Below are 24123 nucleotides of genomic sequence, written 5' to 3'. Positions count from 1 at the left end.
GGGGGTCGGGACCGCGGAGGGGGCGACCCCGGGGCCGGGGGTCGGGGCCGCGGAGCGGGGGTCCCCGAGGCCGGCTCCCCGGGAAGAGGGTGGTGAGACCGGGAGTGCCCCAGGGAAGAGCCTCAAGCCCCCGCCGCCCCGGGCCCGGACGTGCGGGGTCCGGAATGCGCTGGACGTGTGTCGCCCTCAGGGAGCAAGCCCGGCTGAAGGCCCTCGTCGTGGTCGGGGACACGGAGGCGTGGCAGCGGGACGCGGCCCTCTCGGGGCTGCGGAGGGTCGGGGGCGTGGACGTGTCCTTCGTCAAGGGCGACGGCGTCCGCGCCTGCGCGTCCCTGGTGGTGCTCAGCTACCCCGAGCTCGAGGTAACCCCGCGCGGCGCCCGCAGAGCCCGCGTCCGCCTTCGTGGGTTCCCTGAGCGGGTCGGGACGGAGCGAAGTAGGAGCGGGGGAGGCTTCGCGACCTGACGTCCGAGTGTCCCCGGTCGGCTTCGGCTCCACCGCGTCCGGCGTCGCATCCCCGCACCCGCAGCGTGCGCCCGCGCTGCCCCGGCTGCGCGTCCCCGGGTCCCCAGGCCCCCGCACACCTTCGGCTCCACCCTGTCCCGCGCTGGCTCCATTTCGCCCTTCCTGGGTGCTCGGGAATCTGCCCCCGGCCGCGCCCCGTCCGTCAGCCTCCGGGGTTTCCTGCGTCGGCTCTGCCCGCTGTGACCCTCTCGGTGCTGCGACCGTCCTCAGGGACTCCGCCTGGCGCGCTCTGGGGCCGCCTGGTCCCTGGGGCTGTGCTTGCTGATAAGTTAAGGTCCCAGTAGGCACCTGCCCTGCCCTCCCCGGCCCTCCCCGGCCCTCCCCGGCCCTCTTGTTCCCCTTTTCTGCGCTGGGGTGGGAGTGGCGGGTCCCTCTGCCCTCCCAGAACGGGCGCCCCGCAGCGGTGGGAGCCTCGTGGCCGTGCCCACCCGCGTGGCGGCAGGCGCCTAGCTCCGGGCCTGCCCGTGGAGGACACTCGGAGGCGCCCGAGTCCGCGGGATGCCCGGGATTCGTTTGGGGTCCGCGGTTGAGGAAGCCTTGACTGAAGAAGAGCCTGACAAGCTCTGCAGCTCCCTGCTGGGCTGCTCCCGGAGACCCAGGGTTCCCGCTTCGGTGTCTTTCATTTCGCCGGGAGGACCCGCTCAGCCCCAACGTGGCAGATACGCACCCAGCGCCCGCCGCCGCCGAGAGCTGGCTTTGGGGTGGCCGGGGAGCCTGGCCCCCGGGTCCCCCCGGTCAGTTTGTAGGGTGGCCTCGGGGAAGGGGCACAGCCTCGGGAACCGGACCGCCAGGGGTCCTTACCTCCCCTCTGCCGCTCCCACTCCTCCCCCTACGCCCCTCACGACCTTTTCTCCCTCGGGAACAGACAGCTCCGTTGTGAGGGTGGGTGAGAGCGCACGGAAGGCGAGGCGTTGGCCCTCAACAAATAAACGTCCGCTGGTCTCACTTCGGGGAACCGAGTTCCCAGGGTCCGTCTCTGTTCTCCCCTCGCTGCGGGGCTCCCCGCCTCTCGTCCCCGGCTCCGTAACCACGTCACCGCACTGACGGGGTTCTCAAGCGTGGGGGGAGCCTGTCTTCCTCCTGGAGCCCCGGCACGGAGCAGAGTGCCCGCTGCTTGGGCGGACCCCGCATTCATCGTCCCGCGCTGGGGAGCTTAGACGAGGAGAGGGGCTTGGCCGCGGTCTGGTGCGGAGGCCCCGAAGTGCCTGGTGGCAGGTCTGCCCGGTCAGCCTTCCGCAGGCGCCCGCAGGCCCCTTAGGTGGATCCGGAGACAGTAAACGCCGGGTTGCTAAGGGGCAGGGAGAGGGAGGGACGGGGTGACTCCTGATGGAAGCAAGATTTATTGGGGGGGTCATGGAAGTGTTCTAGGATCAGAAGGATGTACGACTCCGTAAGTAACGTTGAAGCGCGTGCTCCAAACAAGGAACTTCATGGTAGTAAATTCTATCCCGATAAAGCTTTTAAGAATACGTAAATCCCAGAGCCCCAGCTCAGTTCTGGAAAGAAAGAGGACCCCATGTACGAGCTGGAAGTCCGCTTCCTTAACCAGGTGTCCCTGTGGCGGCCGGCGCAGCCGGGAGCCCTTTCCCCAGCATCCTGACGGATGGGGGCCACGCACCAGGGCCCGGTGGTTGGACGCCTGCTTCGTATTGCCCAAGGGAGCGGGCCACCTTCCTCCACAGCCACCATCCCGCCGTCTGCCCCGCTCTGTGCTCGGAGGCGCGCTGACTTGACTTCCAGCTCCCCCGCTGCTGGCCCCCCGGGATGCCCGCACTTAGCGGCATCCGGCTCTACGTCTGGCCCCAGGACTGAGCCGAGTGCCCCCCGAGTCCGGCCGGTCTAAATGCACAGAGACTGAGTGTTCGGGGCCACGTCACCACTGAGGCTGAAAGCTGCAGATCTTCCCAGGGACCGCGGACCGGCTCGTGCTCACACACCTGTTACACGACTGAGTTTGTCCCTTTTTCCAGATTTCTAACTGGGAAACGTGTAAACACTGAAACACTATAAGGGTGACACCTTGAATCCGCATGTCCTCTCTGCTCAGACCCAGCCGTTGCCCACTAGAGGTCGCATTTTCCATGTGCGCCTCAAAGGCTCCGCTGGTGTGTCCCAGAGGTGGTGACAGCTCACCGGGGAGCCCCTCAGCAGGCCTGTCCCTGGAGAGACCTCCGTGGCAGCAGTCTTCACAGTCCCGTAGCCCCTCCGGGATCCCTGTCTGTATCTCTTCCCCAGTTGCCTCTCGAGCTGCTACTGTTTTCCCGTCTGCAGGGGTCGGACATGTCGTGGAGCCCTCTGCTGCCCTTGCGCCACGTGGAGGTCACGTGGACTCGGGCCGGGGGTGCCTGTGACCGCGCCTGTTTCCTTTTCTCCTCTCGCTCGCTCATGTACTTCCCGAGCTGGCCGGTGCAGGTCTGTGTCCCCAAGCTGGCAGCTGGCTCTTTGAATGTGTGGGGTCAGATTTCCTTTCTTTCTGGAACGCTGCTTGGATTGAGGCTTGACGTGCCCGGCCCCATCGCCCTGTTTCTCCTCTTCGGCCACGCGCTCTGGCTGTTCTGGCCGTCGTGAGTTGTTAACTTTTGGCTGGTGCTCTCGTCTGCACGTCGGAATAGCGCACACTGTCCGCCACCACCGCACGGCAGCCGGCGGCGCTTACTCACCGAGTCGCGAGTTCGGGTCATGGCCGTCTGAGCTGGCGCGGCCCTCCGTGTGCGTGGCGAGCCGTGCTTCGACGGGTGTCTGGAGGCCCGGGGCTGTGGGCGGCTGGCTGGGTTTCTCAGGTCGCGAGGGACAGAGGGACAGTGACGTGTAGTCGCTCCAGCAAGTGCTGTCCTTTTCCGAGCCGACGACGGCCACCGTGCCTTCCGCCTCTTGACTCTCGTCCCTGAAGGGCCTCACGCTCCCGGCCTCGTCCTCTACACAACCCTGCAGGGTTCCCCCGTTTCTCCCCAGAGGCCGCGTCCTCCTGCAAGGGCCCTGCTGGTCCCGTGTCCTCCCACGCCTCTTCCCTCAGGCCCCCGCTGGCCAGGACTGCCCACAGGCCTCATTCCGAACAGCCCCCGGTGCCGGCCATCCGCCCCCAGTCCCCAGCCGCCCAGCCCAGATCCAGAGCTGCCTCTGCCGCTCCCGGCCGCTCGCTTCCACGTGTAGGTGCGCCCAGACGGTTGTCACTGGCTCGTCCCTGGGTCGTGCCGTGGACGAGGTGTCCACGGAGCTACATGTCCTCTCCTTGTGGATCTCCGGTTTCTGGAGCCCGTGTGGACAGATTCGGACATAAGCAGCCGTGAACCTGTGAGAGTTCGGGCCACATTTAAGCGACCTGGGGCTCCACTCCAGCTGCCCGGCTCACCGCCAAGCTGTTTCTCTGCCCTGTCTGTGGCCCAGAGCCCCCGCTTTGCGTCACTGGCAGTTGGATAAGCTTCCGCGAGTCCACCGTCAGGATGCTGGAGGCCCAGCCCCAGCCTCGTGCTCGGCGACAGCGGCCCCTTCTCTGGGGCACAGGCACTTCGAGCCCAGCTTCCAGAGGGGGTTGAAGGTGTGGTTTGGACGGCCCCGGGGCTCTTCCTCTGGCCCCTCTCGGTCTCTCTTTAGACTCCTGTCCCTTGGGACCTGTTTTCTCTTTCAGATTGTCTAGCTCTGAGCCCACTTGTCTTTTTCTGGATTCTTTGAAATCTCTTTTCACAGAGCCCGGCTGGCCTTTCTTGTGCTCATGACCTCTGAAGGCCTGGCCGTGGCTTCTGACGGGGAGCAGCGGCGTCCTTTCTCTGTCAGTGTCTCACAGACGTGCTCTGTCTTCTCTGAGCCTCCTGACGGCCGGCCTCCGGGTGTGGGGCGGACAGCGGGGACCCGAGCAGGAGGGTCCGGTGCGGGAAGCGTGTGAGCACCTTTGAAAGGCCACAGGCTGGCTCCCCCTCACCCATTTGCAGGATGATCACCTTGTCACCAGGCACTCTCCCCCCAGATGGGTGGGGCTGGGAGACAGGGAGGGAGCTGGCAGCTCCACGAGGCTGGAAGGACGAAGGGCTGAGGGCCACGCCCACCTGTGACCCCGGTGCCCGGTGACAGGTGGTGTATGAGGACTGCTGCATGGTTAGCCTGACGGCTCCCTACGTGTCGGGCTTCCTGGCCTTCCGAGAAGTGCCCTTCCTGGTGGACGCGGTGCGGCGGCTGCGGGAGAAGGAGCCCCGCCTTGTGCCCCAGGCAGGTACCTCGACTCCGGGGAGAAGGGCCTTGGTGTCCACCGAGGAGGGAAGGCCTGGGCCGGCCGCACAACCCGCCACGCGGGGAGACCTCGGAACTCCCTGGAAAGGAGGCACTCTTACCTTGAGGAGAGGGCTCAGATTTTCTAAAAAGCCGCCATCCCCCCAGACGTGGCAGCCTGCCCGTCCTGCTCCAGGATGCCTTGGCCTGATGGGGGAGGGGCGGTTCGGCCGACTGACTTTCACCTGTGGCTCTTCCAGGTCCTCCTTGTGGATGGAAACGGGGTTCTCCACCACCGAGGTAATCCTGCTCCCGAAAGACCGGGCCCAGAGGGGGCAGTTCCGACCAGTGCGCTTGTGGAGTGCCTGTGTCTGTGCCCTGCCCCGGGCCCTCTGCCGCCAGCCAGGCCCTGGCCACGCTTTCCTGGGCATGCTTGCCTTGTCGGGACCCCGCCCTGCTTGTCACTCCCGCCGGGGCCTCCCCTAGCGCTCTGCGCTGGCCCGTCGCAGGCACGCTCGGCCCGTTGTCCTGCTGCTGCCCAGCGAGCCTGTCCCACTCGTGCCACTCGTCCCACCTCAGGCAGTGACAGGCCTTCGACCGAAGCCAGACCGGAGTGCCCATTCCCCACTGGCGCTGGGAAACTCTGAACCCACCTGCGCCCTGGGACGCTGACCCCAGAGTGACCTGTGGGGGGCCACAAGCCTGAGGGTGGGGCAGCAGAGGGACCCAGGAAGGCTGGCCCTGGGACCCGAGGGTGCCAGCGTGGGGCCAGGCCCCCAGTCACGGCATGCGCCATGCCTGGCAGGAGCCCCAAGAATGAGTTGGGAGGGAAGCTGAGGCCTGACAGCGGCCACAAAGAGGAGAAGAGGATGGAAAGTGCCAGAAAGTGGGAGAGAGCCGGTGTGAAGCGTCGCGAGCGAATCTGGCCCCCGACCTCGCCAGGGGGAGGGAGGCCTCTTCCACCCCAGCCGGACACCCGTGAAGGCAGAGGGCCGCGTCCCAGGGCGGGCGGCTCTCCCGCTCCTCTCTCCTTGGTGCTCAGTCTGCCGACAGGCCTCGGCCTACCTGGGGACACTCGGCTCGCTCTGGCTTGTCCTCTGTCCCTGCACCATCTCCGCACTGCTGGGCTCACCACCCGCCAACCCAGCCTGACCCTCTGTCCTGTAGGCTTCGGAGTGGCCTGCCACCTCGGCGTCCTCACAGACTTGCCCTGCGTTGGGGTGGCCAAGAAGCTCCTGCAGGTGGACGGGCTGGAGAACGACGCCCAGCACAAGGAGAAGGTGAGGGCCACGGCGATGCCCGCACGAGGGGAGGACAGGGAGAGGGCCTGTGGGGGGCACGCAGGGGCCTGCCCCACAGGCACCTCCGATCCGGCTTGGCCTGCCGGCACTCTCCTCATCCCAGAGAAGAAAGCCCCACCGTTCTCCGTGGAGGCCCGTGTCCCCCGTGGGTCGGGGGTCACAGCGGCCGCCTGGGGTAGTGCCCTCTGAGCTCTCCAGCCTTTTGGGCATGTGCTTGCCGCCCCCATCCCTGCTGCCTGTGCGTTGCTGCGGCAGCCCGTCTAGGGCAGGAGCCTCCGGTCACTGGGGACAGGATACTGGGGAGCCCGTGAGGCCCTCTCTGCTTCTCGCCAGCCCCAGTCCAGGGCCTGAGGGTTGGTGCTGCCCAGCCTGCCTCGACCTTTCCTCACTGCACCTTCTCCCAGCATCCCCCCACTCTGGCCCCTCGAGGCTGGCACTGGGAACGTGACACCCACTCCAGAGGGACCCGGTGACACGTCTGCCTCTACTGCGGGGTGGCAGACTCCGAGAACAGCAATCACATCTGTCTTATTCCTCCGGGCAGACCTGTGTCTGCCCAGAACAGTTGGTGGTGGAGTGGACGGGCCCCAGACCCAACTGAGGAGGCTCCTGAGTCACTCAGTGGACCAATCACCGCCCCTAAAAAGACTTTGTTGGGTTGAGTCAAACATCCTTAAATTCCTCGCAGGAGAGAGCGTGGCAGGGAGGGCTCCTGGCCCGTAGGAAGCGCCAGGCTGGGTGGGCGGGTGCCAGGCCTTCATGGCAGCCCGGCACCTCCAGGCATCAGTCCTGGGACCTGGGTGGGCTGCTGCCTCTTCTCCAGGCCCCGGTTCCTTGTTCACAGAACAAGGAAGAGAGAACTGAGTTTGAAGGGCCTCGTCAGGGTCGGGCGGTGTAGGGATTGCCTCCTGGATGCCGAGTTCGCTCATGGGATGGGTATGCCCATGGCCACGAGACCGCTCGGTTTCGCAAGGACAGACCACGTGGAGACCTGGGCCCTCCCCCGCCTCGCCCAGCGGCTGCTCAGGCCTACCCTCTGCTTTCCACTGAGAAAAGGCATTTTGCATGTTTTTTCTTCCTGTTTTCCAGATACGACTTCTGCAGGCTGGCGGGGATTCATTTCCTCTGGTAGGAGGCTCTGGGACCGTCCTGGGCATGGTGAGCTGCCCGGGCCTGGGGGGGTGGGACCCACAAACACGTACCCAGTCGCTCCTGCGCCCCAGACCCTACCCGCCTCCCCCCGCCCCTCTGACGGAGCCAGGGGGTGCCCTGAGCCCCCCGCCCCTGGCTGTGTGGAGGGGACCTCTGGGCTGTCCTCGCCGTGGCCTGCCCCCAACCTATTACCTGTCGTGAAGCCCCCGGGGCTTGTCTCAACTGCGCCCTGACTCTGCCTTCCTCGTCCTAGGCCCTGAAGAGCCACGACCGCAGCAGCAGGCCCCTCTACATCTCTGTGGGCCACAAGATAAGCCTGGAGGCTGCCGTGCGTCTGACCCGAGGCTGCTGCAGGTTCCGGATCCCGGAGCCCGTGCGACAGGTGGGTGGGCCGCGTGCGCCTGCTGCTCTGCCCTCAGCACAAGCTCCTGTGGCAGGGCCTGCTTGGGCCCCGCTGGGCCCTGGGGGCAGGCGGGGGCAGCAGAGCTCCTCCTGGCGCCCTGGCCTGCCTGCAGCATCAGCCTGCTGCGCCGTCCAACGTCCTGTACTGGGGTCATCGGGAACATCAGCTGATAGCGGCTCGGGCGGCAGAGTGGCCTGCCCACACTTGCCCAACCCCTCGGTGCCCAACCTGCCTGGCTGGCCTGGGAGGGAGCCCCCGTCCTCTGCGGGGCTGCAGGTGGTGCTCAGCAAGCCTCATTCTGGACCGGTCATCAGTTAGGAGACTGTGGGATGTGGCTGGGCCAGGCCCCCAGCACCTACATCAGGGACGGGGGGTGGGGGGGTGGGGCAGAACTTTGGGGACCAGGTGGACTCTGCTGAGAAGAAACGCAGCTCATAGGGGCTAGAACTGAGCACAGGTTGGTGGCTCGGTGGTGACGGGGCATCACCATTCTCAGGGAAGTGTGTGTCCCAGGGAAGCCTGGGGCATGAGGACCCAGAGAAACCGTCCTCAGGAAGAGACCAGCCAGAGAAGGGGGAAGGCGGTCCGGGTTCAGGGACCCACGTCTGTCAAGGCCCTGGGGTGGGCATGAATCTGACGCCAGCAGGAAGCTCCAAGGAAGGGGTCGCCAGAACCAGGGTGGCGCGAGCCCTTCAGCAAGGCTCCCCGCGGGGACCTGGGTGTGAGTCACAAGCAGTGGCTCTCTGGGCCACTCAGAGGAGCTGGGGGAGCCCTTCTAGACAGAGGTGCTGGTTGTGTTGTCCGGCCCTGGGGCACAGGCTCCTGGCTCAGCGCTGCTGCTGTAGAACAGGAGGGCAAAGCGCCCGGAAGCTCCCTCATCCCTGCCGTCTCCCCCATCTCCCCGTGACCTGTGCCGGCACATCTCAAGGTGACCCAGGGGCCCCAGCCACACTGTTGAGAGCCGCTCCACGCAGCTCAGCTCCCCCATCCTGGCCACAGCCACCTCCTGGGGACCTGGCACCTTTCCCGGCTGCTGGTGCGCAGGACGGCCTGCAGGTGGCAGCAGCAGCCCGCGTGTGGCTGTGACTCGCCGCCCCTGGTTCCCAGTCGCTGGGCATCAGGAGGCATCTCTGGGGTCCCGCCATGGCCAGAGCCCCGTCCCTCAGGTGGACTTGACCACCGTGCTCGTGACTCCGCGGACCTGGAGACACTTCCCTGGGTGCGGGGGGGCTTGTAGCAGACACAGCCGGGAGCCGGGAGAGCAGGCTGGGGCAGAACCACAAGCTCCAGCAGCACAGGCCATGAAGCCGGCAGGAGCCCCGGGGCGCCGCTGGGTCCCGGGGACAACCCACGGCCTCCCGCTCAGCCTGTCCACTCGGGCCTTTCAGGGACCTGCCGTTGTGTCCTTCACGGGGCTGCAGCTCCTGTTCCCGAAGGCTGGGCCTGTGACAGCCTGGCGTCACCTGTGTGGCTTTGTCCAGGAAGCAAGAGTTTGTACCGGGGTGTCGTGGGGTGGGGGCTTGTGTAGACGCCAGCACCTCTCACGGGAGCCCCTCTCCTCAGGCTGACATCCGCTCTCGAGACTACATCCGCAGGACCCTGGGAGCCCCGGAGCCCCCCACACCAGCACAGGAGAGGTGAGTGCTGCGCACGCTCGGCGGCGGTGGCGACAGCGTCGGCTGATCATGGTGGGGCCGCGTTCCCTGCGGGGCTGGGAGGAGGACGCAGAGTCCCTGGAGGGATGGTAGAGACCGGGCAGCAGGATACGGGGGCTGGGCGGACTCCGGTGGGAATTCCTGAAGCCCACCAGGGCTGCCCCCACCTCCTTGTCCACGGTTTCTGTGGTGCTGAGGTGTGGGGGTCAGATGGACCCGGTTTTCATTCTGGGCCTCACAAGCTGCCATGGCCGTGACATTCTCCGGGCCTCGGTTTCCTTAACTGCGTGCCAGCCATAGTCATTCTTGTCCTGTAAGGTCTGGTGGGAGACCTGGCGGATGTGTGGCTAGTTATTCAACCCTCCCATGGCACCACACCACGAGACAGACCCGTGGCCCACTGTGCACACGTAGAACAGGCGTGACATTTACAGGCCCAGAGAGGTTACCGTCGGCTTTTCCTCGATCCCCTTTTTTTTCTAAGTCGAGGACTGTCCTAAGCCCAGCTAAGCTGTCCTGAGAATGGGCCGCCCCCGCCCCCGAGCTCTCCGGGGTGGCTGCTGGCCAGCTGGAGTGCACACAGCCCTTGTCCAGCAGGGTCTCTCCCTGCTCGAATCAGCGGTGGCTTCCTGCACCACCTGGGGAGCCGGGGGGCCTCCGGGCTGGCTCTGCATTTGATGCTGCCGTTTCTCAATGTCATTACCAGGAGCCAGAAGGCACAGGGGCCAAAGGTGTGCCCCAAGGGAGGTTCGAAAGAGCCCGAAGGTGAGGACAGGCCCCCCGAGGCTCACAGCTGAGGTCCCAAGACACACCGCAAAGACCAACAGCGACAGTGGGGGAGCTGAGCCGGACACGGCGAAGTGCTCTGGCTGCCCAGCTTCCCGCTCCTGCCCAGAGCTGTGGGTCCCCAGCTGCAGGCCTCAGCACACGCTGGCCACTCCGGCGACAGGGACGGCTGTAGGCTAGGCCCTGCTGCGTGGGCCCGGGCGGTGGTCCCTCCTGCTCCAAGGTCTCAGGCAGGAGGCTGTCGGGAGATAGATGTCCCACCTCAGAGCACCGGCCCCAGGAGGAGCCCAGCAGTGCTCTCCCAGGGCCCAGGAAGGGCATTTAGAGTTTTGGGGGTTCTTTGATGTGTTTTGTTTTTGTTCTTAAAGTGCCCAGGTGGGCTTAGGCCTGCCGGACTGTGTGTCTGTCCTGGCTGCTCGTCCGTCCGTCCTTCAGCGCACTCTGCTGCTGTGTTTGCTTTTGCGTTTTATCTTTCCGGAGCTCATTCCTAAACCAGCGGTTCCCCCCACCTCTACCCCGGCCAGTCAGCCATACAGAGTGCCCTCTGCCCCGACCCTGGCAGGTGCAGACTGAAGTGGCCAGGCCTGGTCCCTGGCTGCCCTGCCCAGCGCTGGCACGCTCTGGGATCAGGGACCCTGTGGGCTGGCCCGGGTGCCAGAGGCCTGGCGCGGAGATCCAGGGGGAGTGGTGTCAGGCCCTGCCGCTCCTGCCGGGGGCTGCAAGGCTGGAAGCCGGTTGAGACACGTCCCGTCTGGGCTGGAGTGCCTCCCCCGCCAGCCTCCTTACCCCAAGGCCAGCCTCCCCTGCAGGGATGCAGCACGCCCTGTCCCGGCTGCTTGTCTCGCTGAGGGCTGCAAGGCCCAGCTTGCGGGGGCCGTGCCCCTCACCCACGGCCCCCAGGCCTCTGCGTGCCTGCTTGCCCTCCAGGTTCCCTCCCTCCACGCCTGGCATTTGCAGACAAGTCTGATTTTAAGAGGCCCTTCTTGCCTTCCATACTATTTCGCAAAGAGCTGGTCGTCACGGTCTGGACGACCCTGGGCTCAGCACTCTCCCCTCCCCAACCAGCATCTTCCATTGTTGAGAAGTGAGCTCTTCTCTGGGGCCAGGCCCTGGGGAGCACCGAGGGGGCCAGTGAGCGAGGCAGGCTGCTGGCCCTTTTCCCTTCCTGCTCCGGTGGTGCTCCTGAGGCCCCCTTACGAGGCCGGGTGGCTGGGGGGAGGCTGAGTCCGGCGGCCCCACTCAGTGGCAGTGGCCCCTGTGTGGGACAGCTCCGTGGGAGGCAGGATTGCTCCAGGGCAGGTGGGGCTGTGGAGGGCCACGAGGTGCTCTCCCCCGTGGCGGGTCCCAGCATGTTCCACATGCCTTTCAGGGGACTTCTGCTTGTGGGAAGGAAGCACCAGGTTCCGTCCTCCTGTCCAAGCAGGTCTCGCCCCCCACCCCCACCCCCACTTGCAAAGCTCTTGGCCTTAACTGCCTGGCAGTAAACACCAGCCCTTCTGTCCCGGTCTAGGGCTTTTCTTGCCCAAATGCATCAGGACCAGGGGTGGGAGTGCAGGGTCGAGTTCGGGCCCAGACGGCCTGACGGCCCCTTACCAACTGGACCCCGGTGCACCGTGTGGAGGGGTGTGGCACAGAGCCCGCCTCGTCAGTCCTGCACAAGGGAAGGGACAGCGTTTGGGGGGGTGGTTCGTGGAGGCCAGGGTGGACGGCCATCTGCTGCAAAGCTGCCTAACGGCTCCAGTGAGAAGGAAGAAGCAGGAAGGAAAGGAGTCGCCATCTCTCCCAGCCTCCCTCCGCCCCAGGCCCCCAGAACGCCGGTCCTGCGAGGGCTGCACAGACCAGACCAGGCCTCACGGGTCCAGACCGTGCCTTAGGGATCCCCCCGCAGGCGTGTGGACAGGAGAGCTTCCCTGGGGGGCTGGGAGGCTTGGCACCAGGTCCTCCCAGCAACACCCCCAGGGCCCCGCCCTCTCTAAGGGTGCAGGCAGATGGCCCTGGCTTCCCACTGGGGCGGGAGGGGGGCTCTGCTGAAAGCCATTGGCTCCTCCGTGACCAGAGGGGCCGGGTGCGCCCGACCTGCCACCGTGGGGTCCCCACCCCCCTCCATGAAGAACAGGCCAGAGCCTGGAGAGGAGTTTACAGACAACTCACCCGAGTAGTTTTTGTTTTGATATTAAAGTCACATCACAAAAACTGCCATTTTAAGCATTTTTTTTCAAGTGTATGATTCATTGGTTTTTAGCATGTTCAGAATCTCGCGCCGTCGGCTCTAGTGTCGAGTTCCCAAGCCACTTCGTCACCCTGCGGGGACGTCCCTGGGAGCCGTCACTCCCCCTGCCCTGGCAACTCTGGGCACCCGAGTCCCTAGAGGCACGCGGTGTGCAGCTTTCATGTCTGGCTGGTCTCGCATCTCTGGGCCCATGTCTGACCACAGGATGTTCACAGTTCTCCGTGGTGTGGTGCCACGCAGGACCACTGCGGACGGCCCACTGCAACTCCGTTGTCCGGCGAGAGCCTGTGTCGCGGCCGTGCGCACGTGGGTGGGGATTTATATGGACACGGGCGTCCCACCCCCCAGGTGTGTTCCGAGGACAGCAGTCTCTGGGTCCTTTGGCGGCTGTGTGTTACCTTCTGGGGAAGGGGCACGCAGCTCCCCAGCAAGCCCGGGCTCCTGGGTCTCCCCCTGCCGCTTCCAATTCTGACCGCCCCCAAGTGTGGTGCGCATTTCCCGGAGGACGGAGGACGGGGAGCACCTTTTCATGCAGTCATTGGCCATTTGTACATCCTTCTGGGTGAACTGTCTGCAGACATCTTTGCCCTTTTTGAAATGGGGCTGTTGTGTTGTTGTGAGAGTTCTCCCTGTGCTCCATGTACCAGACCCCGCCGGGTTACGTAACTCACACATGGGCTCCCTCCAGTCTGTGGGCTGGCTTTTCACTCCCCGGGTGGTGTCTTGTGCGTGAAAGCTGTCGAATTCGGTCAAGTCCAATGTGTCTGTTGCTGGTGCATTTGGTGTCACATTAAAGAAATCATTGCCTAATCCAGGGTCGCGGAGACCTCCCCTAAGAGGGCTGCAGTTCCGGCTCCTGCACGGAGATCTCTGACCCTTCGTGTGACCCTTCGTGTGACCCTTCATGGCCGGCTCTCCTGGGCCCCTGCCGTTCCGTGTGAGGTGCAGGACCCGCTTGTCCATTTCCGTGAAAAGGCAGCGGGACATGTGGCGGTCACTGCACTGACCACCTCGGGAGCGCTGCCCCTGGTGGCGCTCAGTCTCACCGGCCGGGCTCCGGGCCGTCTCCTTTCCTTCTCCGCGGACTTCCGACCGTAGCGTCGTGTGGTTTTCGGTGTCAAGACTTTTTTTTTTGAGAGGGAGAAAGGGACGGGGAGGAGCAGAGGGAGAGAGACTCCCCGCAGGCTCCACACCCCGCGCAGAGCCCTACACGGGGCTCAGTCCCACGACCCTGAGATCATGACCTGAGCCGAAGCCAGGACTCGGTCGCTGAACCCACCGAGCCCCCCAGGCGCCCCTTCAGTGTACACGTCTTACCCTTCCTTTGGTTAAATTTGTTCCTAAGTAGTTGCTCTTTCTGATGCCATTGTAAATGGGATTGTTTCCTGAGCTTCATTTTGGGATCGTTGGTTGCTAACATGCAGAGATACCGCGGGCTTTTGTGTCTGCATTCGCAGCCGCGCTCTGATTTCCTAGCTCTGCGTGTGTGCGCGCGTGTGTGCGCCCCTGCGTGCGTCTGCGTGCACACCCAGTCTTCGGCAGTTCTCCTGTGAGGTCCCGTCCCGTGCAAACCGAGATCGCGTTCCTCCTCCTCCTCCCTTTCCTGTCCTGTCTGTGCCTAACAGTCCGGCTGGGACTCCAGTAGGACGTTGAATCCCAGTAGCGAGTGCAGACGTCCTTGTCTTGGTCCTGGTTTGAGGAGGAGCGCTCGGTCCCCGCTGGGGACGGTGTGGGCCACGGGCTCCGCACCAGCGCCCCGTCCGGGCCGAGGGGGCTCCCTGCGCCCAGTCTCGGTGTCTCCATCATGAACGGGGCTCGGGTTTGTGCCGCGCTCGCTGTGCCAGTCGGACTGACGGTTCTCCGTCACTCTGCAGTGTGCTGCGTCCCGTGGGTGGACTGTCGTATTTTGGGCCACTCCGCGCTTCTGGAATGAATTGCACTTGGTCATGACATACAGCCCTCTTGCCCTGCTGCCGAATTCGATCTGCGCATGTTCTGTTGAGGACTTTAGATCAACATTGCCGAGGGTTATTGGTCTGTAGTTCTCTCGCGATGTCTTTGTCTGGCTCTGGTAATGGCAACGCTAGCCTCCAGGAAGAGGGCCCGCAGTGGGGGCGGGGGTGCCAGGGGCCCCTCAGCCCTTCCAACGGCCACCAAGGCGCAGGGCGCAGATCAGAGATAGACGGCCGGGCGGTGCGCGGAGAGCCTGCCCACCCTGGGGGTGCGGGCGAGGAAACGGCCACGGCTTCTCAGAGGGGGCGGGGCTGAGGGGTGCAGGGGTCAGACGTGGGCCAGGCTGGGGGTTCAGGTAGAGGGCGGCGGCAGGGAGGAGTCGGTGGAGTCAGGTGGGCACGCTGAGCTGGGCACCTGCCAGCCAGGCCATTCGCAGAGGCTCAGGGAGCCTCAGACGTGTGTGTAGGGAGGGGGCTTCAGGGGACACGTCCTGCCCACTCCACGCCCCGCCACAGGAGCTCTGCTTTCTTGCCCCAGCACAGAAGGTCCTGTGGGGGCCCTGAGCGGGTGGTGTTTCAGCTCCTTAAAAACAGGGCCGAGATGATGTCCGTCTTCACAGGCCACAGCCTGCCCCAGAGCCAAGAATAAGTCTTGAGCCACTCAATTATTCAAGTCGGACCCAAATAGATTTTCCTGTTCACCCAGTAGCCTCTGCCTCCCTTCCCTAGGTCCCCTCGCTGCCCAAGGGCTGGGAGTGAGAGGCTCCCGTGAGGTGGCTTGGCCTGGCCATTGCGGGTCACACTTGGGCCCCTTGGGTCTCCCTACCTTGGGGTCCCAGCCTGTGCACCCTCCCCGCTCTTGTCCCATTCAGGAATGGGGGACACCAGGGCTAGGAGTGACCCTTCATGATCCGGCCAAAGACAAGCCTTGGGGGAGGCCTGGCCGTGATCCTAACTGTCCCAAGGACCACCCCACCCCATCCCTCCGGCCACAGGTATTGGCTCATTTGGTTCTGGTTTTTAGCCAGGCCCCTCAGCACCTTCGGCCATCCCTCAGTCCTCCCCCAGGATCCTGGGGCCCCAAGTCTCCAGGGCCCAAAGGCCACCTGGGCTCCAGTCCCTGGTGTACATGTACCCCTGAGGGTCTGTTTTCCTGCTGCTTTCCTGGATGGGTCCTGAAGGGGCTTGACTTAGGCCTTCAGGGCCTGGTGGGAACAGCTGGGGACAAGGAGCCAGAGTCCTGCGTTCCAGCCTGAGGCCTCTGCACTTGCTGGTGGAGGGGGAGCTCCTCACAGATGCGGCCCAGCCCCTGCAGGTTTGTCCCAGCCCCAGCAGTCCCTGCTGCACTGCCCTGGCCGGCACTGCATGGAGTTTTACCAAATTATTAATTAAAGGCACAGGCACGCCGCAGCGCTGACATCCAAATGAATAGCGCGCGGGGTAATTAGACGAGGTGTCGTGGCGATGATGGAGCACAGCCCGCTATCCCCGGCTCACCTCCCCAGGAAGCAGGAGCAACCTCCGGCAGCTTCCTACCACCATCGGCGGCGCTGGGGACAGGGACAGCTGTTGCTTGGGAACAGGGTTGGGCCCCCCTCCCCCGTCGTTCCGCACCCAACGGTCGGAAGAGTGGGGAAGGGGACGGTGAAGGTGGGCTCACTGTCGGAGATAGAGGCAGCAGACCAGGAGCAAAGCGGGGGCGGGAACATGGGGGAGCCAGCGGGGGCCACTGTGGGCAGGACGCGGAGCCGGAGCCTGCAGCTCCCCGCCCTCCCCTGGGCCTTCTGGGAGTTTGTCCGCACGGTTCCCTTCCGCCGGCCCCTCCTGGCTGAATGCGAGTTCAGTGCGCACGTCGGGTCCCGCTCCCGCTGCTCCGTGCGAGGAACGGGCGCTTCCGTCTCCTTTCTGTGCGGCCTCTTTCCTGGGCTTGATTACCGCCCCACGTCTTGGGTTTGGTTGGTTTTCTGTGTACCTGTTACTTACTCACCCCCAAACCCTGCAACAAAGATACGAATCTCTTTATTGATGTGTGAAAACCCTCAGGCCGTGTCTGAATCTGCTGTTCCTTGGAGCCTGTGGTAGCCGGCCTCCACGACGGCTCCCAGCGGTCCGCCGCCCCCGCGGTTTGTGTGACCCTCTGGCCGTGCTGATCGCTGGGATTTGCTCGGTCCTGCCATCCTGCACTCAGAGGGAGGTCAGCTGCCATGTCGGAAGCCGCTCCGTGTGCTCCACGCGGCGGGGAAGGAGCCCCCCATCTCCTAAGTGCACCCTCCAGCCCCGGTCAAGCTTCCCATGTCCACAGTCCTGGCTGTCCTCTTGAGTGCAGCCTCATGGGAGACTTTGAAGATTTTATTCATTTATTTTTTTCTGAGGGAGAGAGCACGAGCAGAGGGAGGGACAGAGGGAGAGGGACAAGGAGAGGCAGATCCCAGGACCCTGAGCTCATGACCCAAGAAGGCAGGTGCTTCACTGACTGAGCCACCCAGGTGCCCCTCGTGAGCAGCTACCCCCAGGTTCCAATCCCTCAGAAACCGCGTAGACCATAGATCTTCGTCCTGGGATAATTTATTACACAGCAAAAGACAACGAGCTCCGAGCCACTGCTCCGCGCCCGCCCGTCGCCGTTGCCTGGTCTGCCAGCTGCACATCCATCACCAAGGACCACTCCCCACCCCCTCTCTCCTGTGTTGAGTCCCCCCCTTCGTGGTTCCGTGTGGCCCCTTCCCTGGGTGTGCTCCTTACTGGGAAGGGTGTACAGCACCCTTCTTGAGAGCCCCAGCCCTGCCCTGGCCCTCCCCCAGAAACCTGTGCCCCGTCTTCTGTCAGGGAGACCCAGGAAAGTGGTTGAGTTTCTGTTTCTAAGGCACAAGGATACTGTGATGACTTTCGGGTGTCTGTCACCTGCATGGTCTGTGAACCTCGGGGGCCGGGGAGGGTCCGCTGTTCCCTCTTCTGGACCCACGAAGCTATGGGCCTGGAGGCTACCCCTGTCCCTGGTGCCGAAGCCAATGCTGGTGTGTCGCCTGCATGGCCGGCCCGGGTGCTGAGGGAGCCTTTGCCCTACTTTTACTCCCGTCTCGCCGCACTCCCTCCTCCCCGGGGCAGAGGCTGTGCTGTCCTGAAAAGTCCCCTTCCCTGCCAGCCCTGGCCCTCGGTGCAGGCCTCCCTTTCCGGCACCAGGCTGTCTTCCTGGCCAGGCGCTCCTCCGTGCTGTGTGACCAGACCACGCTCTGGTTCTGCAGATGGGCTCACATCCTGGGGTACGAACCTGTAGGTGCTTGAGCCGAGAACCCTCCAGGTGACATGCAACAGAGACCAACGTAAAGCACCGTAAATGAAATTGGGCTTGTTGGTTCACTCCGGGAGCAGAGCTGGCTGTGTGCGGCCTGCTTTGTCCCTCTGTGTGGGCACTGTTCGGAGGGTGCCTCTCTCCTCTGGGGGCCGGGTAGCTGGCAGCGAGCCCAGGCTTATCTTCTCCCCTATTCCGTTCCCAAGCAAAGTGCAGCCTTACTATCCCAAAGGCTCCCACAGAAGCGCCAGGCCATGCCTCTCAGTTCTGGCTGACCTGGCCTGACCATGATCACTGTGGTAAGATCGCAGTCGGGGTGGGGGGGCACCGTGCCCGGAGCCAGGGAGCGGGGTCAGCCCTCGTTGACCTCTGGACGGGGCTCCTCGGTGGACAGGACCCTGCACCAGAAGACGGCACACCGGCTCGGGGAACGGGAGGGGCCGTCTCAGGAAGGTGCAGTGGCTTTGGGATGTCTCGGGACACTCTGTTCCCAAGGCCCTAGAAAGCACTGACGATGCCCAGTGGTGCCCCGTCCTGTCTCTGGGTAATTCTCCTCCAATGCCAGCAGGAAACAGCGTGATTAAGCCTCCATTATTAACTTGCCAATCTTGTTTCTGGGGCACAGACGCTAACAGCTTAGGGGACCTAGTTGGCATATAACAAGGTCTCCATGACAAATTACTTGAGTATCAATTAACTATCGAGGGAAATGTCAAGCAGGATCTGTCACGCTGGTGGTGGGGGTGGCCAGTTAACCTGGAGCAGCTAATCCGATCCCCGGCAGTCACCTGCCTCAGCCTCCAGCAGGGCCTGGAATGAAGGAAGGGGCCTGGGGTTCCCAGGGTGGGCGGGGCCTGGCCCCCATCTCCCCAGGAGACACACCCCTGCCGTCCAGTCAGGGGCCCCAGTGCGCTGCTCTCCCAGCCTGCCCCTGTCCGTGGTTCATTCCTTCTGTGACCACCTGCGGGGTCTGCGGAGTCAGGCCTCACCTGGTCTCTGCTGGTCAGGGGTGGGACAGCTGCGAGGGACAAATGTGTGTTTAGGGGGTCATGATGTGTGCGGTCTCTGGAGGACCCAGGATGCATAAGGGCCTCCACAGGGCAGGGTGGAGAGAAGGGGTAAGGCTGCAGGGGTCAGGGTGAGGGGCGGGTGGGGGCAGCCGGCAGAGGGCTCCCAGACACGGCACCGGCACCGGCGCGGAGCCTTTGGCAGGGAGCCGGCAGACGGAGCGGGGTGCGGCTCTGCCCTTCCGAGCTCCGAGCCCTGGAGGGAGCTGCTTAAACCCTTCCCGGCCGCACCTCTCTCACCCGTAAATGGGGCTGATGACGCTGGGTTCCCAGGACTGCCGGGAGAGTACACAGTGCCCCCAGCAGACGTGCCTAGCGCAGTGCCTGGCCCACGGGGTGCTGGCTGAGCTCGGCCCCCCTTCTCTGCCCTGCAAGCGCCTCCCAGGTCGGGGGCTTAGGTGGAGTCCAAGCCCAGAAGGGGGCCAGGAGTGGGGCCCGTGAGGAATGCGGCCCGGGAGGAGGAGAGCAGCGTGGAGCAGGTGGTGTGGGCTGGCCAGCGGGCACACGGGCAGATGGGCCTGGGGGCAGGGTTCGGGGACTCTGGCCACCCCATGTCACCATGCCTTCTGGGTTTTGCTTGGTTTTCGGGAACGCCCCTGTCTTCCTGGGGCTGTGTCCCTCGTGGTCAGGACCAGTGACCATGCCGTGGCCCAGGTCGTCCCCGCGCCTGGCCTGCCCCTCTGGTGGAGCCGCCCCCCGCCCGGTGACAGCCCCCACACCTCGCCTCAGCGGTGATTGGCAGCTGCCACTTCCCAGCCCTCCAGCCACGGAGCCTCGTGCTTATTCATGACGTGACATATGGCACCTCCGTGGAGGGGGTCGGGGGAAGCTGCCAACTGAGAGTGCAGCGTGTCCCCATTCGAGCCGCGCTGAAGCCAAACAAACACAAGATGTGAGGGGAGCAGAGGCGGTGCGGGGGCGTGTGCGTGTGTGCGTGTGTGTGTGTGTGTGCGAGCCCGCCCCACGCTGCGGGGGTGCGGGGGGGAGTAGGGTAAATGGTGGGGAGTGTGGGGGTGGGTTTGGGTTTTCGTGGCTTCTGGGGTCTTAGCTGATGGGGTCCTTGGAGATCAAGTTGTCCATCCCTCGGCCCCAGGCGGGCTGGCTCACACCAGCCCTGAGAGCCTTCGGCTCTCTCCCCTCACCCCTCCCACAGACGCTGCACTGGAGGCCGGTGAGCAAGACAGGCCAGCAGCCCGCAGCCCCCTGTGCAGATCACGGAAATGTTCTGATTCTTTCCAGAATCGGGAAATGCCCCCTAATGTCAAACCAAAGTCCCCAGAACTGCAGGCTTAGCCGGTTTCTTCTTCCATGTCCACTGGGGACGGGAGAATGTGTGTGCCGCCCCACCTCAGCGGCTGGGGCCACCGCAGCCCTCCAGCAGCCCCCCATGTGGGGCTGGCACCCCAGGGCTTGACTGGGCACCCACGGGCTACAAAGCTCTGCTCCTGGGGCTGGGGCGGGCAGGGCTGGAGCCAGAGCCTGAGCCAGGGGGTCCTCAGCCCGTCCCTCCTCGCAGACCCAGGGCTAGAGTCTGCTGCCATGGAAACCAGGCTCTTTGCCAACTGGGCACGTGCATCCTGGAAAGGGTTGACAGGTTCAGGGACTATGGCCACCACTTCCCAGGATGCCTGGTCCCAGGGACCCCTGACCCTGCTCTGCCACCTGTCCCCACTGGCAGTAAGGGAGGTCCCTGGAGAGAGGGAGCTGAGGGGGGCTGGAATCCGCTCCAGGACCCAGCAGACCCGGGCCGGAGGCCAGCGGAGAGCAGAGGGCCTGCCCCACAAGCCCCAGCGGAGGGCCTGGGCATCCTGTGAGGTGTGCCCAGGGGGCCACCAGCCTTCTTCTTGGGGAAAGGAACGGCTGGGGGCTTGGGAGCAGTGCCCCACACTCGGGGCCTTTCCCAGGGAGTCCAAGAGCTGCGAGCGCGCAGCGTGCAAAGAGCCGCTCACCCGCCAACTGCCTCCCCGGCGGCTGGAGCCCTGGTGCAGGAGGGTTGGGGGCTGCGAGGGCAGCTCGCATTCCAGCCACAGCCCGGTCCCCAGCCCTGTGGGCCCTCTGGACGGGTCCCCTGCCTCCACCAAGTGTGGCGTGAACCCTCGGGCCTGGCTGGCGGCGCTCACGTCCGGCAGGCGCTGGGCTGTCTGGCTTCAGACGCCGCTGTGCATGGAGGCATCTGCTGCTAGCTGTCTCGGGGCAGATGGGCTGCCAGTGAGCTAAGTGTGTGCGGGGGAAGGGGTGCCATAGGAACCCCTTCCCGCCGGAGCGTGGGGGCGGGAGAGGCAGGCCGGCGGGGGGGAGCGGGGAGTGCTTGGGAGAGAGAGGGGGCTGGGACCGCAGAGGCTCTGGGTGTGGGGTGAGGCATTGGGGGGGGGGGCACTGGGGGCACTGGGCAGGGCAGGGACTCCTGTCACCACTGACTGGGTGGCCCCAGGCAAGTCCGTCCCCTCCCAGGGCCTCCGCCAGCGTCTCCAGGAGCCTTCCAGCTCCTAAGCCCGGAGCTTGAGCGGGATAGGGGTGTCCTCTGCAAACAGATGCCGCCGTCTGTGGGGCCCTCCTGCCAGGGCGTGAGGGGGGCGGGGACACCAGCACGATCTGCCAGCACTGGCCGGAACACACGGGCGGCCCCTCTGCTGCGAGCTGCGAGGCCGGGCCTGGAGAGGCTGGCTGGCACCGTGTCCTGGGCACTCCGCAGGGCAGAGCCCGAGGCCCACTTTCACAGCCCCACGGGCAGCGGCAGGAGCCCCACGGCCACACCCGTGCCAGCCCATGGCGGCCAGGCTGCTGGGCAGGTTCTGGCCACAGAGAACCACCCTGGCCTGGCTGCCCCAGCCCCACTGGACCCTCGGCCCTCAGGGGCACCTGGTGGGAAAGTTAGCAAGGACACAGCCCCAGGCCATGGATGGGGGGCGGGCACCGGGAGGGCCCGCGGTAGCGGGGGACCCACTGGGCAGGCGTCTCAGTCCTGCTCTAGGCAGCTCCAGGGCCCGTTCCTCGGCGAACAGATGCTGGGGGCCTGGCTCTGTCCCTGTCACGTGCGGGAAGCCGCCCTGAGCCCTGAGCCCCATGGCCGCTCATCTCCCGGACACGGTGGCAGGGGAGGCAGCCGTCGCCCTGCAGGGCGGAGGAGGCAGCAGAGGTCCGGGGCCCACTAGGGGTTGCCGGACCAACGGAGGCCAAGGTTCTGCTCCTCCCCGGGGGACGCAGGCCCCACAACCCCGCCAGAGGGCTGCCCGGCGCCGCCTGCTCCACAGCTCCAGAAGCCCGGGAGCGGGTGCCAGGTGGGCCCCCCCCGCCCCCCCCCCCTCCCCCCCCCCCCCCCCGCGGCCCCCACCCACCCCTGCACCCGCCTCCGCCCTGCCCGGCGTGACTCAGCTCAGCTGTTACTGAGCCTCCGGCTTGTTGGTTGCCTTTTTTTTTTCCTTTTCTTTTCCAAAGTGTGGCCCTGCTGCTGTGCCGCGGCAGGGTGACGGCCCGTGCTGGCCCCGGCTTGAGGAGGCCGTGACCCAATGACGAGGCCTTGCCCCTGGGCTCTGGTCCCGGGCGGAGAGGTCCTGTCACCTCCACAGCGGGTCCAGTCCTGGCCTTAGTGCCACCTGCCCCAGGCCTGGTGCTGGGGGACACCTGTCCAAAGTTCCGCTCTGCAGCTGTCTCATGGCCCAAGGACCCTGTATCCCTGGGGTAGTAGATTGGGCCTCAAGAGGCCAGAAACCCTCCTAGGGAGGGTGGTGGGCGGGGAGGGGCAGAGCCCCACTTTTCAAGACAGGGAAGAAATGGAGAATTTATCTAGGGTCACGTTACTCAGACAAGGACGGGCTTTCCCTCAGTGAAGAACGCTTCCCTGACACTTAGGATTGTTGGCAGGATTTGCAGTTTTGTGAGGTGGTGAGTTCCCTGTTCCGAGGAGGATTCAAACGCTGACATGGATTGAGCCTGGTGTGGCGGAGCGGGTGGGAAGGTGTTACGGGCAGGAGTGGGGTGTTTGGGCTCCACGTCTCAGGTCTGTCTGTGGGAACCTAGGCCAGTCATTGCCCCTCCCGGGGCTGTCTCCTCCGTGAGAGGGGCTCGGCGTCTCCTCGGCTGCCGGTGCTGAGGATCTGACCAGACCGCGGAGATGAAAGTGCATGCGGACGCTCTTACTCCGCTTCGGACCGCACATCTGGAAGGTTCTCCGCCTCCGAGAGCGTCGGCTGCCACGGGTGGGAACGCGCCCAACCGGAGAAATGGGTCCAGCCCCAACAGGGAGGCTCTGGGGGGACACCGGGAGAGCTCCGGGCACTGGGGAGTCTGGCGGGGGCCGTGGGGGGCCTCCGAGCCTGGCCTGGGAGGGAGGAGCAAGGTGGCTCCTCCCAGCTCCTGGACTCAGACCCCGGGGTTCCCGAGTACAGGGGGGTCCGAGGCCCGAGAGGGAACGGGGTGCTCATGCTGCCTGCAGCAGAGACATCCCTGGCCTTGGTGGGAAGACGCATCTGCACACACACAAGCTGCGTTGGGGTTTAAATAACGAAGTGGAGGTCAGATGGTCCCACAGCCTTGGACGCCGGGCTGGGGACAGCTGGTTTCTCCCGCCCACCCGCCTCCGCCTCTCTCCGCCTTCCCTCCGTCCCAGCCCCTGGGCCCATGTCCCACGCCTCTCGGGGTGGATTAAATGGTGACCCCCCAAAAGATGTGCCCACCTAGAACCTCAGAATGTGACCTCACTTAGAGGAAGACTCTGCGGATGTAGCCAAGTTACGGGGTTTGAGATGAGCTCGTCCTGGATGAGTGCGGGCTAGGGCCCACCCCGCCTCAGGTGTCCCAAGAGGGAGGGGGAGGCTCCCATTCAGAAACGGCCTCGAGACGCTGGAGACAGAGGCCGGGGTGGTGCCCGCGAGCCAGCAAGCCCCACGGCTGCCGGCAGCCTCCGGAGGTCGGGAGAGGGGCCCGGAGGCCGGGAAAGGGGCCCCGGAACCGGTCCTCCCTCGGGGCTCAGTGGCCTCTGGGAAGCTCGGGGTTGCGGGGCGGCCTCGCGGGGCTTCTGCGTCACACAGCTCCCTGCTGGGAGGCCGGCGCTTGTGCTCCCTGACCCCGGGGCAGCCCAGGGTGGGGTGTCTCGCCAGACTCGCTCGAGCAGACAGACACAGGGAGCGACACAGGCCAGGGCGCAGTCTCTTCCCCGAAAGGTGGCTCTGGGGACAGCCGTGCTGTCTCACGTGTGGGCCGTGGGCTGCTGCAGGGTGTGCGGCACTGAGCAACTCCACAGCTCTCCAGAAGGTTCTTGGAGCCGCTGACGGCCTGCGATGTCTTCCTCTCTGGGGGGGCCGGCCGGAGTGGGCTCTGTGGGCCCCGAGTGGCCTGCGGGGGAGGAGGCGCCCGGACCGGCTCTGGGCTCTGACCGTGGGCCGAGGCCAGGGGCCAGCGAGGAGCCCCTAGAGGCCCTGCCAAGCCCTGGGGGATGCGCTCACCTCTGCCCTGCGGCCTCGTGGGCACGGAGCTGACTGGGAGGCCCCTGAGGGGTCAGGAGAGGAAAACACCCCGCTGGGGACAGGACGCCCTCTCTGCCCGAGAGGTCACGAGGCCTCGGCCCC

The 24123-nt window shown here is 65.2% G+C and overlaps 1 protein-coding gene across 4 annotated transcripts in view; it reads left to right on the top strand.

Moving 5' to 3' along the window:
* ENDOV (endonuclease V) overlaps positions 1-10421 on the top strand; it is an 11218-nt gene extending 797 nt beyond the window's left edge. The window contains exons 2-9 of one of the 4 annotated variants that reach the window (XR_009400371.1): positions 191-362; positions 4590-4728; positions 4985-5024; positions 5892-6004; positions 7115-7183; positions 7431-7559; positions 9144-9217; positions 9942-9957. Coding sequence is in view for 3 of the 4 variants with exons in the window: in XM_059379885.1 (XP_059235868.1) it covers positions 191-362; positions 4590-4724; positions 4985-5024; positions 5892-6004; positions 7115-7183; positions 7431-7559; positions 9144-9217; positions 9942-10032 (823 nt within the window). In the remaining variant the exon portion in view is untranslated. Of the gene's footprint in view, positions 1-190; positions 363-4589; positions 4729-4984; positions 5025-5891; positions 6005-7114; positions 7184-7430; positions 7560-9143; positions 9218-9941 lie in introns of all 4 variants that reach the window. The other 3 variants (XM_059379886.1, XM_059379885.1, XM_059379887.1) reach the window with 3 other exon arrangements.
* The last annotated feature ends 13702 nt before the right edge of the window (positions 10422-24123 follow it).

Source organism: Mustela nigripes, chromosome 16, assembly GCF_022355385.1.
Source record: "Mustela nigripes isolate SB6536 chromosome 16, MUSNIG.SB6536, whole genome shotgun sequence".
Classification (NCBI taxonomy): Eukaryota; Metazoa; Chordata; class Mammalia; order Carnivora; family Mustelidae; genus Mustela; species Mustela nigripes.
Note: the sequence above shows the minus strand (reverse complement) of the source record. Positions and strands in the feature narration are given on the sequence as shown.